The sequence below is a fragment of the Phacochoerus africanus genome, chromosome 1 (assembly GCF_016906955.1).
Source record: "Phacochoerus africanus isolate WHEZ1 chromosome 1, ROS_Pafr_v1, whole genome shotgun sequence".
In the NCBI taxonomy this organism is placed as follows: Eukaryota; Metazoa; Chordata; class Mammalia; order Artiodactyla; family Suidae; genus Phacochoerus; species Phacochoerus africanus.
The window spans coordinates 115108261-115126022 of NC_062544.1; the positions used below are offsets into that span (position 1 = coordinate 115108261).

The window sequence follows — 17762 nt, forward strand, 5'->3', positions numbered from 1 at the left end:
GGGTACTGGGAAGCAGGTTTGATCCCCAGCCGAGCACAGTGGGTTGAGGATGTAGCATTGCCACAGCTGCAACTTAGGTCTCAATTGAGGCTTGGATCTGATCCCTGGTCTGGGAACTCCTTATGCCGCAGGGCGGCCAAAAAAAAAAAAAGAAAGAAAAAGAAAAAGAAAGAAACCTATAGACCAATATTCCTTATGGATATTGATATAAAAAAATCCTCAAAAAACACAACAAAATGAATTCAGCGGTTATGTTAAAAGAATTATATTCCATGATCGAGTGAGAGTTACGCCTGCAATGCAAGATGGTGCAAACTATGAGATTTGATAAAAGTAATGAATCATATTAACACAATGAAGGAAAACAGGAGTTCCCTGGTAACCTAGTGATTAAGGATCTGGCATTGTCACTGCTGTAGCTCAGGTTACTCCGTGGTACAGGTTCAATCCCTGGCCCAGGAACTTCGGCATGCTGTGGGTGTGGCCAAAAAACCCCCAAAAGAATGAAGGAAAATAACCACATGATCATCTCAACTAATCCAGAAAAAGCATTTTACAAAATTCACTATCCTTTTCATGATAAAAACACTCAACAAATTAGGTATAGATGGAACCTATCTCTACAAAATAAAGGCCACATGAAAAAGCCTATAGCTAATATTATACTAAAAATGGTGAAAAACAAAGACATTGCTCTCATCACTTCTTTTCAACATAGTACTGGAAGTCCCAGCCAGAGCATTTCGGCAAGAAAACGATATAAGAGCCATCTAAATTAGACAGGACAAAGTAAAACTATCTTTGATCAAAGACGATAGATCTCATATGCAGAATACTCTTAAAGATTCACACAAAAAAACTTTTAGAATAAGTATATTCAGTAATGCTGCAAGATACAAAATCTACATACACAAAAATGAGTTGTATTTCTATAAACTAACAGTGAACAATCCAAAGCAGAGATTAAAGAATAAAGCTAACCGGTGGGGTGAAAGATTTATATAGTGAAAACTACCCTTTTTTTTTTTTTTTGGTCTTTTTAGGGCTGCACCCATGGCATATGGAGGTTCCCAGGTTAGGGGTCTAATCTGAGCTGTAGCTGCCAGGCCTATGCCACAGCCACAGCAACACCAGATCTAAGACGCATCTGTGACCTATACCAAGGCTCAAGGCAATGCTGGATCCTTAACCCACTGAGCAAGACCAGGGATCAAACCCACTACCTCATGGTTCCTAGTCGGATTCGTTTCCGCTGCACCACAAAGGGAACTCCCGAAAACTACACATTTAATTTTTTTTTTGGCCATGTCCATGGACCAGGGATCAAACCCTTGCCACAGCAGCAACCTGAGCTGCTGCAGTGACAATACTGGATCCACAGCCCACTATGCTACAAAGGAACTTCTGAAACCTACACATTTCTGTAAGAAATTAAAAAACACACAAATAAATGGACAGATATCCCATGTTCATGAAATGGAAAACTTAATACTGTTAAGATACCAATACTATCCAAAGCAATCCATGGAGTCAGTGTAAAATCTAACAAAATCCCAATACCATTTTTTTTTGCAGAAACCAAAAAAAACCTATCCTGAAAAAGAAGAACAAAGTTGGAAGACTATATTAGGGTACTCCAAAAAAACAGAAACAATAGAGAAAAAGAGAGCGAGAGTGAGAGGGAATAAATGCTATTACAGAAAATGGCAATTAATTATGGAGGCCAAAAAGTCCCAGGATATGCCAGCTGGAGACCAGGAAAGCCAGTGATGTAAAAAGTTCAAAAGTCAAGAACCTAGAGTTCAAAAGTCCAAGAACCCAGAGTTCTGATGTCCAAGGACAGGAGAAGGATGTCTCCATTCTAATGGAGGACACAAATTCACCCTTCCTGTACCCTTTTATTATTCTATTCAAGCCGTCAGGGGCTGGATGATATCCAGCTGCATTGGTGAAAGCCAACTTCTTTACTCACTCTACCTATTCACATGCTAATCTTTTCAAGGAACCTCCTCACAGACATACCCAGAAATAATGTTTTATTAGCTCTCCGGGCGTCCCTTAACTCAATTAAGTTGACACACAAAATTAACCATCATGGAGTACTCACTCTCTTTGATTTCAAAACTTACTACAAAACGATGAGTGTGGTGAGGATGAGGAGAAATTGGAACTTTTTTTTTTCATTTTTTTGGCTGAGTCCTTGGCATGTGCAAGTTCCCAGGCCAGGGATTGAATCCGTACTGCAGTTGCAAACTGCACCACAGCTGTGGCAACACCAGATTCTTAACCTGCTGCACCAACAAGGGAACTTCCAGCAACTGGAGCTCTTATACACTGTTGGTGGGATGTAAAATGGTGCCATGATTATGGAAAACAGTATGGTGACGTCTCCAAAAATTAAAAATAGAATTACTATAAGATCCAACAATTCCAGTTCTGGGTATATATACAAAAGAACTGAAGGCAACCTCTTGAAGAGGTATTTGTATTTGCACACTGATGTTTATTTACTGAAGCAATAATTCACAACAGCCAATAGGTAAAACCAACCCAAATGTGGTATATGCATACAATGGAGTATTACTCAGTCTTAAAAAGGAAGGAAATCCTGTAACATGGTATTGACATGGATAAATCCTGAGGATAATATGCTAGGTGAAATAAACCAGTCAGAAAAGACAAATACTATATGATTCTACTTACATGAGATATCTAAAGTAGTCAAATTCAGAGAAATAGGAAGTGCAATGGTGATTGCTAGGGACTGGAGAGGGGGAGGGGGAAATGAGTTATTTAATGGGCATAGAGTTTCAATTTCACAATATGAAAAAATTCTGGAGATCTGCTGTGTAACAACGAAAATATACTTAACACTTACTGGATGGATTAAGAATGATTAATATTGCAAAATGATTAAGACTGTAGATTTTACATTTTATAACTGAAAATGTTTTCTTGAATTAAAAAATTTAAAAAATATATGCTTCACTACCTCTCGACAACAAATACCAAAATGTGGACCCAAGTAACATTTAAGCCATTCCTTCTGAAGGAAAACTCAATTTCCAAACACTTTCACCTTGGACTCAGGACCAAGTCCCTCCCACTCACCTTCGCTTTGGTGCCCTAATGAAGAGCTCACAGAGGAGCCTGCCCTGCTCATCCTTATAGTCTCGGATGGTGTTGTAGAGTTCATGGCACACAGCAATCTACAGTAGAAAAAGGAGAAAAATCACCAGAAAAGTGAACAGAAAGCATTAGGATTATCTTAAAAACAAACAAACAAAAAACACATAAAAATCCAGTAGAGAAAGATGAATCCTTCAATTCCCACATAGGGACCCAAGTCTGAAATAATGCTGACAGTATTTCTCCTTATTTAAAATCATTTTAAATGATTAGATTTTTCATCGGATTTATACTACTAGTAATTTTTTTTTAAAACCTTTTCTATTTTTTTCATCTTTATTGAGGTATAATCGACGAAATTGTAAGATATTTAAAGTTATCACTTTAATGATTTGATATAGGTATATATTGTGAAATGATCCTTCCCATCTAGGTAATTAGTATATCTATCACTGTATGTATTTTTCAATTTATAATTTTTGATGAGAACATTTAAGTTCTAATTTCTTTTTTTTTCTGTCAGTTGTTCTTTTATTTTTTTCTTTCATTTTTTTATTACTCAAATGAATTTATAACATCTGTAGTTGTATAATGATCATAACAATCTGTAGTTGTATAATGATCATAATAATCTTAAACAAAATCAATTTATATCACCCTTGCTTAAAAATCATCCAACAGAAGGGCTTCTTACTACTCAGAGAACAAAATCTAAACTCCTAACAATGCCCACAGAGCATGCAGGGTATACTCTGGCTGGGGAGACTTTACCAGTTTCCCTCTCCATCTTAACCATTGCTCTGTAATCACAACACACCAAATCCAAGCCTGATGCAGCCCCTCTGCCTGAAACACTCTTACCCAGCACTCTGCAGGGCTGGTGCTTTCTGATCACAGAGAAATCTTTTATGCTTGGCACACGACAAGCACAGTTATTTAAGTGACTATATAACGGGACATGCTGATATACTTTATTATTTCATAATACTAAATTACTCCATCACTCAAATACTTTTGGCTAAATACATACTTTTCATAAAAGAAAAATTGAGAATATCAAACCAGAGGAAAAAGAAGTACAAAGGCCTTGCATCGTAACTGCTTATCATCGGAGGAAGGGTAGGGAAGACAGAAGACAGAAGACAGAAACTGTGATCCAAGTTACTCACAGGGTCTACAGTCGGAAGACTGGAAAGTCTCCTCCTTTTCCTGCTTGGGCCTGGTGTGGACACAGAATGGTGCCCGTCATCAAAGTCCCCGCTGACACTACTGGAAGGGGAGGTAGCTCTTCTTCTCTTGGAACCCATGGAATCCAACTTCTTCTATAAGAAATAATTAGCCATGTTCTTATACTTAAGTTTATACTTTGCCACTAAGCCCTCAGCTGGCCACTGACTACCAAGCTTCTGGTTCACTTTGGAGGATATTTAAACTGTTGCAAAGATATTTAAACTGTTGACTACTTTTTTTCAGGGCAAGTCCTAAATCTTGCTTTAGCCCCTTCGCTTACCAGAATGCTACACTTACTTGGATGGGACAAATTCAGCAAAAGTATACTCATTTGTATATTACCAATTTTGAAGGAATCAATCACTTCTAGCCTCAAATTTATTCTGGATTGGAGTTTGGAAAATGCAGTGGTACACCAGTGTGTTAAAGGTATTAATCCCTTAGTCTCTGAGGCAGTCAGGCAGGCCTCAGGGACAGAGACCCCAAGGTGGTCACCTCTGGAGTCAGCAACCTCATTTGTTTTCCCCCGTGTTTCTTACAATTATGATCAATCTCCAGATGGGCCAGGATGTGGGGGAAAAACAAAAAACAAAAAACAAAAAAAACTGGAAGCAGACCTTGATGCAAATAAGTACTGCAAAAGGGTAGAGGAACAGAGGACTGGTTAACCTTCTAGCATTTCAGATACACCCTAAATTAACACACTGAAAATTGAGTTTTCTCCATTCCTTAAAACACTTAACATGACTTACTGTACCTATGCTAAAGTAGCAAATCTGTTTTAAAACTTTTCTGTTAATCCAAACTAACTTCCTTTTCAGTTATGTGACGTACTCAGCTCTACCCTAAGGAACTCACAGCTTTATATTTTCAGTAGGTGATCTGGAAGACCACCTCAGAAGTGAGCTTTTAGGTCCTCCTTGGCCTTTCAGAAATATGTAAATACTTGCTCTCGGTTTTAGTAAGGCTACTAAATAATATTAACACAACTTTACAAATACACATATTTGACTATAACACAAGAAATGCAACTACTGAAACGATCTGCTACAGCTAGAGGGAAAGGGTGTATACCCAAGAAAGTCCTACAAGGTTTATACAATTTAACAACAACATCAGACAGTATATTATGATTTCAAAAGTCTTTCTCTAAAGCAAAAAGAAAAAAGTGATCCCAATGTCATTCACCAACATTCAATTTCAGGAAACTAAGACACTAACAGCTGAAAGAATGGGCTGCCAGTGGTATGGGGAGAAAAACTGGGTATCTCCAGGGAACAGAAAGCAGAAGCAAAACAACCAACAAATAACAAATTCTGGTAACCAATTAAGAAACAAGAGGAGTTTCTTATCTCTTCCTCTGAACTGCAATCCACATGGTGTTTAAAAATAGTCTAAAGTGATGATGTTCCTTCCTACGGGACTTGGTTTGTTATACAGTGTATTAGTTTGCAATTGGCCGAAGCTTCAAAGGACTTAGATCAAGGCCAGCCAAATATTGCTGATCTTTGTTTGCTTTATAAAAGGTTGACAAACTGGCCTTAATTCATTAAGATGAAGAAACTAAGGACCAGACTTCTGTAAACAGTCTATGACGAGGACACAAGTGAATTTGATGAACATAAGGTGGGACTCTTTATGAAGAGGATAACAAAATTTAAGAAAGGTGGAAGGGAAAAGGCAAGGAAGGACAGAAAAGGGAAAGGGTGTAGATGATCAGTAATTTACCAGCTTTACCAGAGCACAACCAGCGCCTCGAAAAGCCAGTCTCCTCATTATGTCTGAAGGCCAAGTGAAGCCAGGGGGAGAAGGCAGGGCTTTAGAAGTGCTGATTCAGTGTTAATATATTCAAAACTGAAAGAGAAGAACAAGGCAGAGAAAGGGGAAATAAAAAGAAGGGTCAGAAAGAGCAAAAATGAGTACGGATAGATAGAAAACATTCAAACAGAACTGCTAAAGAAAGATAAGAGAACTGAAGAAAATAGGCATATCAGTTCTGTTCTGCTAAGCAAACCACTGCAAAGGGGCAGGCACTAATAGTACGCTTCCATTGCTTCCATTTTTAAAACCAAATGCTTTTCACATGCTTAAAGATGTCTCACTGAGGCTCCCCTTTACTCACCTGGAATGACTGTCAATTCCAGGAATGAAGCATGCCTGTCCAACTGCCCCCCAGTCAATAAGAGCAGAGTTCAATTAGAGTTGGAATGAAGGGTGAACACATGTGGAAGGCTCACATGTGACACCAAATGTTAGCAAGCTGGAACAAACTAAGAATGGCTCATGTGAGCAAAGAGTTTGAAAATTCACCAAAAAAAATTCAGAGAAAGACATTTCTTTCCTAAAGTCCTAAGAGCATTGAAAGGATACCACATGCAACTTTGGAAAGGTTTAAAAAGGGGGGGGGGGTGGAGTTCCCATTGTGGCTCAGTGGTAACAAACCCAACTAGTATCCATGAGGATGTGGGTTCAATCCTTGGCCTTGCTCAGTAGCTGAGGGACCCAGCATTGCTGTGAGCTGTGGTGTAGGTCGCAGATGGAAGAGTTGGTGTTGCTGTGGTGTGGGCCAGCAGCTGCAGCTCCAATCTGACCCCTAGCCTGGGAACTTCCATAGGTCTCAGGTGCGGCCCTAAAAAGACCAAAAGAAAAAAAAAAAAAAGCCTTCAACCATGTGGCAGGAGATCAAAATTACTTTTGCAAATAATCCACTGAAAATCAAATGACAAAAAATGTAAATCACTGGGGTATGTGTATATATAGTTTAGACCATACAACATCAAAAACTCCTTGAATCATTAATTTACTTTGGTAAGAAAAAAAAAAGGTCCTTATTACCTAAGAATAATTTTCAAATCTCATCCAAAGAATACATTTTAAAATGTATTTTGGAAGTTTGGCAAGAAAGAAAGGCAATGTAGGAGGAGCAATAAGACCTGAGTTCAGAAGACAAGAGACCCAAGTCTTTCATCTCTATCCGTTTGATGTTGCTTGAGTTACAACCTCTCAGATCTGTCTCTTCATTTCTAAAATGAGAACACTAGAGTGTACATATCTCCCTGAGATTGTCGTGACAGTGAGATGTACGTGAAATCACTTTGAAACTTCAAAGCACAACAAAAGTGTTAAGTTTTAACTCTAGGATTGCATGCTCCCTTGGACACAGGAACAGCATTTTTTTTTCTTTTTTATTTTTTTAAGGGCCACACTGGCGGCAGCATATGGAAGTTCCCAAGATAGGGGTCAAATCCGAGCTGTAGCTGCTGGCCTACACCACAGCCATGTGGGATCCAAGCCTTGTCTTGAGACCTATACCAGAGCTCACAGCAACGCCGGATCCCCTACCCATGGAGAGAGGCCAGGGTTTGAATCTGCATCTTCATGGATATTAGTCAGATTTGTTTCCCCTGAACCACAACGGGAACTCCAGGAACGGCGTTTTATCCATTTTTGTAGCCTGATTTACAGCACAGTTTGGGTGAACAACTTCTGTTTAATAAATGTATTAAAAGTGAACTTAAATGGGATGTTAAGAAAAAAGTTTGTGTAGTTTAGAAGGTCTGTGAGCATCCATTCAGCAATTCTTTTTATATAAAGAGAACAAGAAATAGATTCTGAAGCTCAGTTACAAGTTTTAAAATGGCACTGATTACAGTCACAGATCCAAAAGTTTAAAAACCAATGATAAATTACAGTGGACAGTAAAGAATAACTTTACAATGTGCAACTGGAAAACTATTTACTCAGTAAAGCTTTACTGGTATATTTTGACAATTTATAAACTTTCAGTACTTTCCTGTATTTCTAGTGATTCTTTAGTACTGCAATACATGTTTAAAACAAAAATCTTGGAAAACAGACGGTTCAAAGAGAAAAAAAAACCCACTTATAACACTAATTTCCAGAGAAAATCCACCTTTAACATTAGTGTTGACACTTTCAGTATTTATTCACGCCTCAGCTGCCTTTAAGAAAAACAAAACTACGAACTGCGTATATTATATCGCAGCCTGTGTTTTAACTTAGGGATGATTCTCCTAAGTTGACATTCTTTCACATGATGTTGGATGGCTTCATAGTAGTCTCTCATACACATACAACAATTTACTAATCTTGAAGATTTGGGAAGAATATTAATATGCGAGGTATTTTGCACACTTCCAAAGCCAAAGACAGTGGTCAAAGCCCTTTTACTCATCCACATGCACATGTAACTGATTTGACATATTTCTTCAAAAGATATCATCCAGGAGTTCCCATCATAGCTCAGTAGTAACGAGCCCGGACTAGTATCCAAGAGGATGCAGGTTCAATCTCTCGCTCAGTGGGTTAGCGATAGGGCATATGCCGGGAGCTGTGGTGTAGGCTGCAGACCTGGCTCGGATCTGGCATTTCTGTGGCCAGAAGCTGCAGCTCCAACTCAACCCCTAGCCTGGGAATCTCCATATGCTGTGGGTTCAGCCCTAAAAAGACGAAAAAAAAAGATATCATTCGATATTTCTTTGGATCTTAAAACATGAGCAATATACTAACAAGTTATAAAGCAGAAATTACTACGCTTTTGTATTGAGTCCAATTTGCTTCTGAATTATATTTGGGAAAAGAGCACACTACAAAATGGAAAAAAACAATACTTAGAAATCATTTTTGAGGAGTCCTAGCTTGTTGGAAAATAAGTTAATACAAACGCTTTATTCCAACATGTTTCTAAAATCATAGTAATAATTTCTATAACCACCATACCGTATATTTGTCTGTGTTTCTGAGGGTCCCCTCTAAATTTTTGCCAGTTTTTCTTCCCCCTTAAGTCACCAATATGTACCCTATAATAACAAAACCATGTTTCTCTCTCAGTAAAAAATTTTGAGACGGAAAAATATTAAAACTCAGAAGTTTACACAATTTTAAACCTTGATTATTTATGGTGTTGCAGATAAGAAACTCTCTGCGGCCCCTACGATAAATACAAGTCCCATTGATAAAAAACAGTCTGAACACAGTTACCCAGAAAGTGTTTTTAAAAAATTACTAGGAGGGTTTGCGCCCGAACCGCCAGGAAAAGACAAGGAAAAAAAGAGGCCTTGAACTGTGGAGAAAATGAAAGACTTTCCGACCTGTCACTGGTACGACCTGTCACTGCTACGGGGGACTAAGAGATACGTTGACAGCTTTGAAGCTGTCCGCGACAAGCGCTCGATCAGCCGCCGGGGGCGGGAAAGCGGGTCTCCGAGAGTTTCCGGGCCGCGGCGCGCCTTTGTCCCGGCCGGCAGGTGCGGCAAAGCTGCTGGGCCCGTCACGAAGCCTGCCGCCGTGCCCCGCCCCGCGCACCCGGCCGGACCGGCGCGTCCCCACGGCCGGGGCGGGGCCTCCGCCGCTGCTCCCGCCCGCCCGGGCCCACACAAAGGCCCGGCAGTCGGCCGAGAGGAAGCGGCCCCGCCCGCCCCGCGCCTGGCCTTACCCAGCCGCTCCGCCGCCTGCAGCCCCGGCCGCGGTCACCGACCGCCGCGCCCCGCCCCGTGGCCGCCACGGCTGCTGCTATTGCTCCTCCGGCCGCGGCCGCTGCCGTCGCTCCAGCACCCGCCGCCCTCACCGCCCTCACCCCTCCCGGTTCCGCCGCAAAACCAGCCCCGCGGCCGCCAAGCGATCCTGGCTCTGCGCGACACTGCGTGCGCGCGCACGCGCGCCGGCGGCGGTGCGCTTTACGGCAGCTGCGTGAGCGCGTGACGCTCACTAGTGGCCTTAGTTCGCACGTGGCCCTTGCGGAGGCACGTTGTGTCTGCGAGCGCTGGTGTAACTGCTGGCATTGCCTTTCCAGCTTCCAGTATGAAGCGGCCGAGTGAGTCGGGTCATGGGGCGGGTGTAGAGGGACTTGATGGTCGATGAGCCTGTGCCGCTTGATCTGTGGAAATAAGGCTCTAGCGGGTAGGTTGTCTCCCTGGTCCATCCGAGGGTTGGAAGGCCCCACGTTGACCGCGGGCCCGTGGTACAGAAGGAAGACTGAGTCCCAAGGATGAAGATCAGGGCAGGGTTTCTTGAGGCGTATTTCAGTGTCTGAGCCAGGTTTTGGGCCCAACATTTTCCCTTCTACGGCCACGTTCGGTCCGGCCCTGGTAAGGTCTGAGTCGCCTCTCAAACCCAATGTTAGGTTTTCCTTTGTGATTTTGTTGTTTGACAAGAAGTCGCTGTCGTCTTGAGTCTTATACGCTCCTGTGTGTGATCCCAGTCTAATCTTGGAAAAGTGAGACCATGAAAGTTGGGCTCTATACCAGAACTATTAATTAAGTCACATTCTCTGGGACTTGGGTGGCCCATGTTTGTTTTTATCGGGGGCCCCACAGTTTTTTGTTTTGTTTTTTTGTCTTTTAGTGCCGCACATGCGGCATATGGAAGTTCCCAGGATGGGGATGGAATCCGAGCTGCAGCTGCTGACCTACACCACATCTCATAGCAACACCAGATCTTGAACCCACTGAAGGAGGCCAGGGATCCAACCCATTTCCTCATAGGTACTAGTCGGGTTCCTTACTGTTGAGCCAGGACAGGAATTCCCCACAGGATACTTAAAATAGGTTTCAGAGGTAGTTAATTACTTAACAAAATAAATGGATATGACCCTAGAGCAAAGTCATCAAAAACTAAACAAATCGATCATTTATGGATGAAATAAATTATAAAAAGTGATTTTAAAAAGTAGTATCTTTGTGATCTATTGCTTTGTAGAGTTAAAGAAATCAAGTAAACGCATGACCTGCCATAAGCGGTATAAAATCCAGAAAAAGGTAAGTCTTGTTCTTGGGAGAGTTAAAGCAAGTGTAAAGCTAAACTTATTTCTGCCCCACTCCTCCGCAAAGAGGTCTCTATTAATATGGCTTCACCTCAGGAAACAGAGATTGAATAGACTAGCTATGAGAGCAAGCTTTTAGGCATCAGAAGTACAGCTGTGGGAAAGTGCAGTGATAAAGTGATGAGAAAGTCTATAAAATTGATTAACATGGTAAGAATTGCTGCAAAAAGAATCTCCTGCTGACATTTTCTTGTTGATTTATATATAAACGTGGCGGGTCCTTTGTATTGCAGTTAAAGTGTTTTTAGGTCATCTTACCAATACAACTAAAGTGCAACATGATTGATTTTTCATGTGAGTTCTCTTTAGTATTTTTGTACGCTGATAAAAAATTTTTTTCTCTTGATAGGTACGAGAGCACCATCGAAAATTGAGGAAAGAGGCTAAAAAACGAGGTCGAAAGAAGCCTAGGAAAGACCCAGGAATTCCAAATAGTGCTCCTTTTAAGGAGGCTCTTCTTCGGGAAGCTGAGCTAAGGAAACAGCGGGTAAGATGCATTAGCTGAAATTTTCAACAAGTGATGTGTGTATTTTTTCAAAATAAAGTCAGAACACCAGGTCACTTTGGCTCACCCATTTCTCTTGTGGCTTGGACATAGCTTGAAGAACTGAAACAGCAGCAGAAACTTGAGAGGCAGAAGGAACAGGACAAGAAAAGAAAACTTGAAACTAATCCTGGTGTTGAGCTGTCTCACAAGGTTCTTGTGAAAGAGGTATGATGAGGTCTGTGAGCAAGAGATAAATTCTAGAAGTAAAAAAGCACATGCTAAGGCAGGGGTTGCTATGCCTCTTGGGAGGAAAAAAGACTGAATTCAAATTCTGTCTTATTTATTAAAACATCAACTGCAGTACTCCAGTTGTTCATGAAAAATGGAGAAACAGGTTACATCTACTGACCTTCTAATTTTGTCTACTTCCTTTTGTCTTTATCCTGTAGGAATTTGGGCGATCTAAAGCTAAGAAAGCCAAGTCAAGCAAACAGAATCCAAAGAAGTTGTACTGTCAGGAACTTAAAAAGGTATCTTAGTTTAGGTCAGTGCCTAAAAATGGTAATGATGTTTGAAAGACTATTGTCATCTTTTTTTTTTTTTTTTTCCTTCTGACACCAACCTTGCAAAGGTAGAAGTAGGGTTCTCTGGAGCTGGAAGACTCCTCCAGCAAGCTGGCTTACTCTGTTATGTTTGGCTGAAGGACATATTCTTGTTTTAAATTTTTTCGTGGGAACAATTTACCGTAAGCATGATTTACAAAAGTGGCATTTTATAAAGTAACATGTTGACACAGTGGTTTTTTAAATGTAGAACAATACATTAAGCGTAGCAGTGTAGGAGTTCCCCTCATGGCTCAGTGGTTAACGAATCCGACTAGGAACCATGAGGTTGCAGGTTCCATCCCTGGCCTTGCTCAGTGGGTTAAGGATCTGGCATTGCTGTGAGCTGTGGTATAGGTTGCACACGCAACTCAGATCGCACGTTGCTGTGGCTCTGGTGTAGGCCGTCAGCTACAGCTCAGATTAGACCCCTAGCCTGGGAACCTCCATATGCCACAGGAGCAGCCTAGAAATGGCAAAAAAAAAAAAAAAAATAGCAGTGCAAAAAAATATAAGAATCTGTTAAAGTACAATGCTAAAACCAAAGTGAGGGGATTTCAAGGGGATGGCTTGTTATAGTACTCCCAATATCTGTTTTCCTAAGCTCATTCCCATCTGTGACTAGGCTGCTTATCAGGTCTTGGCCACAAAGGCTAATCAATCTATATAATTTACAAGGAGAGGATTATATGTTTAGATAGTTTGACTGTTTCCACCCTTGAAATCCACTTTGATCAGAGGCAACTGAACAAACCTGTTTTATTTTCATATAAGAAATGGTGAATGTGTTAGCTTGATAACCCAAGTGAAGACAAGAGATTTAACTCTGAGTTTACTTTGTTACAAAGTAGATAATGCTGATGTACTTATGTGGAGGGTAGTGCCAGAGCGGGGGGTGCTGTTCTGATAGCTTCTGTTTTGACAGGTGATCGAAGCCTCAGATGTTGTGCTGGAGGTATTAGACGCCAGAGATCCTCTTGGTTGCAGGTGTCCCCAGGTGGAAGAAGCCATTGTCAAGGGTAGACAGAAAAGGCTAGTACTTGTACTAAATAAGTCAGGTAAGCAAAAACAATTGCCCTTTATGTTCCATATGCACTATTGAGGTGTGAGGAAAACATCTGAACAGTCTGATTGTGTCTGAAGACTGATAAGATCCAACTCTGACCTCAGCAAAACCAGTGCATATGTGTACGCTCTTGTTAACAAAGACAGTGCTAGATAGTAGACTGGAAGTATTTTCTAGAAGTGATTTAACTGGTTTGTAATTTTTTTTTTTTGCTGTTGAATATTTAAAACTACTTTGTCTTATTTAAGAGTGTAAGCTTTTATACTGTGCAGTATTTTTCACATAGGAAGTGATGACAGTGTTCTGTATTCCCCACACCTGCACAATGTCAACCTGGCATTATTTAGATGAAATACATAGTTTTGTATCTGGGTTTGGGCAGAAGGGACAAGAACACCCAGAAAAGAGATTTGTGAAGCACGGAGTAAGCTGGAATCTAAAATTACTCTTGGAGTCAGTAAACATGGCTGCTCCCTAAGAGTAAATTCTGGAAACAGAGCCCTAAGGTTAGTAGGGTAATAATTTAGAGGTTGGCTTAATCCTGAAAGGGTGAGCAGTGCAGAAGGGAATTGAAGAAATACAGAGGTGTAGATACTGAGTTCTGTTAACAGAAGCATGATGGGGAGCTGACTGCCTCCCCATTAGTTTAGATACTTGTGAAAAAACTGGGGAAAGGTAATCCTGAGTGAAATCCGGAGCTTTCCAAACTGCAAATTCACCTCAACAAAATGATCAAATGGAGCAGTGTTTTATTCTTAATTCCTATCAGATTTGGTACCAACGGAAAATTTGGAGAACTGGCTAAATTATTTGAAGAAAGAGTTGCCAACGGTTGTATTCAAAGCCTCAACTGATCTGAAGGACAAAGGGAAGAGAATCAAGGTACCCTTAATTTAGTGGTGGGAAATAAGGTTATTTTATCTTTTAGATGGGTGAAATATGATGAGTATACAAAATCTTGATTTAAAAAAAGTGAAAGCTTCTAAGATCCAACTCTGATTTCATCCAGAAAAAACCTGAAAGGCAGTGGAGCATGGTGATTTTTACTAGATGGGCTCTTGAGCCAGATTGCTTAGATTTTTAACTGGTACATTGTCAGAAGTAGTTAAACTAATTATTCGGGATTTTAATTTGTGAAGGTAAGGAAGAAAGCTGCTCCATTCAAAACTGAAGTTTGTGTTGGTAAAGAAAGCCTTTGGAAGCTTCTTGGAGGTTTTCAGGAGATTTATGGCAAAGCCATTTGCGTTGGGGTTATTGGTGAGTTTTAGTTCAATATATTTTATCTCACTTCAATAAGTGCCATGCAGAGTATGGCATTGCTACTAAATGAAGGGCTTGTTCAGATGTTAGCTTCTTACCTACCTCACCACACACATACAACATAAAGACAAAAATTTTAAGTAATTGATGTGTAATTCAGTTTTTTGGCAATTGGACACTGTAGGTAATATATTGTAAGAGTGTTGGTTTCTTTGAATTGGTAGTTTTTTCCTGCCTTTTTCATTACTTGTGCAAGAAATGAAGATGCTAAGAGTGGTCTTAGTGTTAAAGTAACTCTGATATTGTTCTAAACATTATAAGGCATAAAATAAGGCAGTGGAAATTTTGAAGTTAGCGCATAATGCCTTTTTTTTTTAATCTGTGGGTTTCCCATTTGTAGGTTTCCCAAATGTGGGGAAAAGCAGCATCATCAATAGCTTAAAACAAGAATGGATATGTAATGTTGGTGTATCCATGGGGCTTACAAGGTAAATTGAGTTTCGTGGTTTTAGTATTTCATTATAGATGAGTAAATGTGATTTTAGTTATCAGACCGTTTTCTATTTCCTCACTTTTCTAGTCAATGAGAGGAATAGGGTTAAGCCAGTGTTAGGCTTGGGGAAGAACTGATTGGAGTAGAATAGCTGCCCACAATCTAGTTTGAAAGATGAGCAAATAGCTTCAGAGAGGGGAAAGCTGCCTCAGAGGAAGTGCTTGAATCTGAAATTGAAATGAATAGAAGTCTTCCAGGTAGAGGGAAAATGTTTATGCCTGGAAAACAGCATGTGTTTAGGTCAATATGTATATAAACTATAACACCTAGTGTTTCTCTTTAGAAGGGGCTCGTGTGTTCTTATTTTTGTTTTGTTTAGGGCAGCACCCAAGGCATGTGGAAATTCCTAGGCTAGGGGCTGAATTGGAGCTACAGCTGCCAACCTACGCCACAGCCACTCAAGATCCAAGCCACATCTGCAACCTACACCACAGTTCATGCAACATGAGCAGGACCAGGGATTGAACCCATATCCTCATGGATACTAGTCTAGTTGGTTACCGCTAAGCCACAACAGGAACTCCCTGTTGTTATAGTTTTGGATAACTACGAAGCAAATGATGATAAACTGGATCTGACAAGCTATGCTGAGTTTGTTCAATCCAACCCTGAGCTTCGTGTTGTGTGTGTTATCCTTTAGGTAAACCAGTTCCCTCGTTAATTACTATCTTTCTTGTTAAAGGTGCATGCAGGTTGTCCCCTTGGACAAACAAATCACACTCATAGATAGTCCAGGTTTTATTGCATCTCCACTGAACTCTGCTTCTGCACTTGCTTTGAGAAGTCCAGCAAGTATTGAAGTAATAAAACCAGTGGAGGCTGCTAGCGCCATCCTGTCCCATGCTGATGCTCGACAGGTAAAAGAATCCCCTTTTCCTCTTCTCTTGAGCTCCACCTTGTAATTGCAAGCCATTTTTTTAAAAACATCTATAATACTGTAAGACGTAGTTGACAGTTTGTTTTTCTTTTTTAAGGTAGTACTGAAATTTACTGTCCCAGACTTTGAGAATTCGCTGGAATTTTTCACTTCTTTTGCTCAGAGAAGAGGACTGCACCAAAAAGGTGGAAGTCCAAATGTAGAAGGTGCTGCCAAACTGCTGTGGTCTGAGTGGACAGGGTAAGGCTTCTTTTTCTTGTCATGGTGCTGACCACATAGGATGAAAGAACTGGTTTTTGACAAATGTTGTTTTTAATACCAGTGCCTCCTTAGGTTACTATTGTCACCCCCCTACATCCTGGACTCTTTCTTCACATTTTAATGAGAGCATTGTGACAGACATGAAACGGGGCTTTAATCTGGAAGAATTAGAAAAGAATAATGCACGCAGCATACAAGGTAAGCATTGGCTGTGTTAACTGCACTCTTGAGCTGCCAGGCCAGTAAAGGTCTCATCTGTTTATATTGGGTCTATTTGCCTTTCCTAGCTATCAAGGGTCCTCGTTTAGCCGGGAGCATCCTTTTCCAGTCTTCAGGTTTGACAAATGGAATAATAGAGGAAGGGGACATACCTGAAGAACCCCCAAAACAGAAAGAACAGAAGCAAGAGGAGGGGGAGGACTATGGAGATGTTGACACCGACCAAGAAAGTGTTGACAAAGAAGGTGATGTAAGTATGTTGTACATACATGAGTTGATTAAGTTTCTAGCGTAGTATTGTACAGCATCGAGAAAGAGCTTAAGGCAGAGATAGAATTAAATATTTCATGACCAAAAACCCCCTCATACAATTTAGAAATTTAGGGCTTGCAATCATTAGTCTTGATTTTGTGCATCCATTAATGTGTACGCATCTTGAGATTTTCGTGTGTACATAATTACTTGGATTAATGACACGTGCTACTGTTTTTCTCTATCCCACAGGAAAAGAGCTCAGACACATCACCTGCAGAAGAGGCCTGTGGGGCTGTGCCCAAGGGGTCTCAAGCAGGTGAGTTGGGTGGAGGGGTCTTCTAACAAAGCAGTATGGTATGGCATTACTTATACTTTTTTTTTTGTCTTTTTGTCTTTTTACCATTTCTTGGGCTGCTCCCGCATATGGAGGTTCCCAGGCTAGGGGTCAAATCGGAGCTGTAGCCACTGGCCTACGCCAGAGCCACAGCAACGTGGGATCCGAGCCAAATCTGTAACCTACACCACAACTCACGGTGACAATGGATCCCTAACCCACTGAGCAAGGCCAGGGATCGAACCGTCAACCTCATGGTTCCTAGTCGGATTCGTTAACCACGGAGCCACGACGGGAACTCCTGTACTTTTTTTTTTTTTAAACCTCACTTTTCTGTCCAATATAGGTGAGCAGTCTGCACTTTCTTTTGTCATGGAAAAGATGACTGAGGAAGATGATGCTTATGACTTCAGTACAGATTATGTGTTATAGAACCTCATTCTTCTATAAGGGTTTTTTTCGATAAGGGTTTTTTGCTTGTTCTTAATATTGTGGACAGACTGTCAAGCTGTTCTGTATGTTATACCAGTATGACATGAACTGTGTAGAAAATATTTTGTGAATATGTGTAACAATAAATAGAAATCAAGTAACTCAAAAAGTGTCTGAATTCCATAAAAAGACAGCTTATTTCTTAAACAGTAGGTA

The 17762-nt window shown here is 40.7% G+C and overlaps 2 protein-coding genes and 3 non-coding genes across 24 annotated transcripts in view; 4 read left to right on the forward strand and 1 right to left on the reverse strand.

Annotated features, from left to right (window-relative positions):
- The window catches only part of PBRM1 (polybromo 1), a 128872-nt gene extending 118893 nt beyond the window's left edge, over positions 1 to 9979 (reverse strand). For 2 of the 17 annotated variants that reach the window (XM_047776381.1, XM_047776391.1), the window contains exons 1-3: positions 6097 to 6717; positions 4299 to 4451; positions 3112 to 3209 (exon numbers count right to left, since the gene is read on the reverse strand). In XM_047776381.1, coding sequence (XP_047632337.1) covers positions 3112 to 3209; positions 4299 to 4451; positions 6097 to 6135 — 290 coding nt within the window. In that variant the 5' untranslated portion in view covers positions 6136 to 6717. Of the gene's footprint in view, positions 1 to 3111; positions 3210 to 4298; positions 4452 to 6096; positions 6762 to 9470; positions 9711 to 9814 lie in introns of those variants that run through there. The other 15 variants (XM_047776462.1, XM_047776419.1, XM_047776347.1 and 12 more) reach the window with 12 other exon arrangements.
- Positions 9980 to 10086: 107 nt separating this feature from the next.
- On the forward strand, positions 10087 to 17715 carry GNL3 (G protein nucleolar 3). 4 transcript variants are annotated; one of them, XM_047776505.1, is made up of 15 exons: positions 10087 to 10192; positions 11077 to 11135; positions 11550 to 11687; positions 11799 to 11912; positions 12137 to 12217; positions 13215 to 13347; positions 14125 to 14237; positions 14495 to 14612; positions 15016 to 15103; positions 15851 to 16025; positions 16143 to 16285; positions 16368 to 16504; positions 16594 to 16775; positions 17030 to 17096; positions 17461 to 17715. In XM_047776505.1, exons 1-15 carry the CDS (start codon positions 10180 to 10182, stop codon positions 17544 to 17546), a joined length of 1647 nt encoding a protein of 548 aa, XP_047632461.1. In that variant the 5' UTR covers positions 10087 to 10179; the 3' UTR covers positions 17547 to 17715. The 4 variants fall into 4 exon arrangements, with proteins under 4 accessions (XP_047632461.1, XP_047632479.1, XP_047632450.1 ...); XM_047776523.1 differs by having other exon boundaries at positions 10144 to 10278; positions 16594 to 16770; XM_047776494.1 differs by having other exon boundaries at positions 10151 to 10278.
- On the forward strand, positions 13390 to 13466 carry LOC125114461 (small nucleolar RNA SNORD19). Its single transcript, XR_007131810.1, has one exon. It is a non-coding gene; the product is annotated as a small nucleolar RNA SNORD19 (small nucleolar RNA).
- Positions 14282 to 14366, forward strand: LOC125114511 (small nucleolar RNA SNORD19B). Its single transcript, XR_007131830.1, has one exon. It is a non-coding gene; the product is annotated as a small nucleolar RNA SNORD19B (small nucleolar RNA).
- LOC125114474 (small nucleolar RNA SNORD69) lies at positions 15714 to 15790 on the forward strand. Its single transcript, XR_007131813.1, has one exon. It is a non-coding gene; the product is annotated as a small nucleolar RNA SNORD69 (small nucleolar RNA).
- Positions 17716 to 17762: the final 47 nt, after the last annotated feature.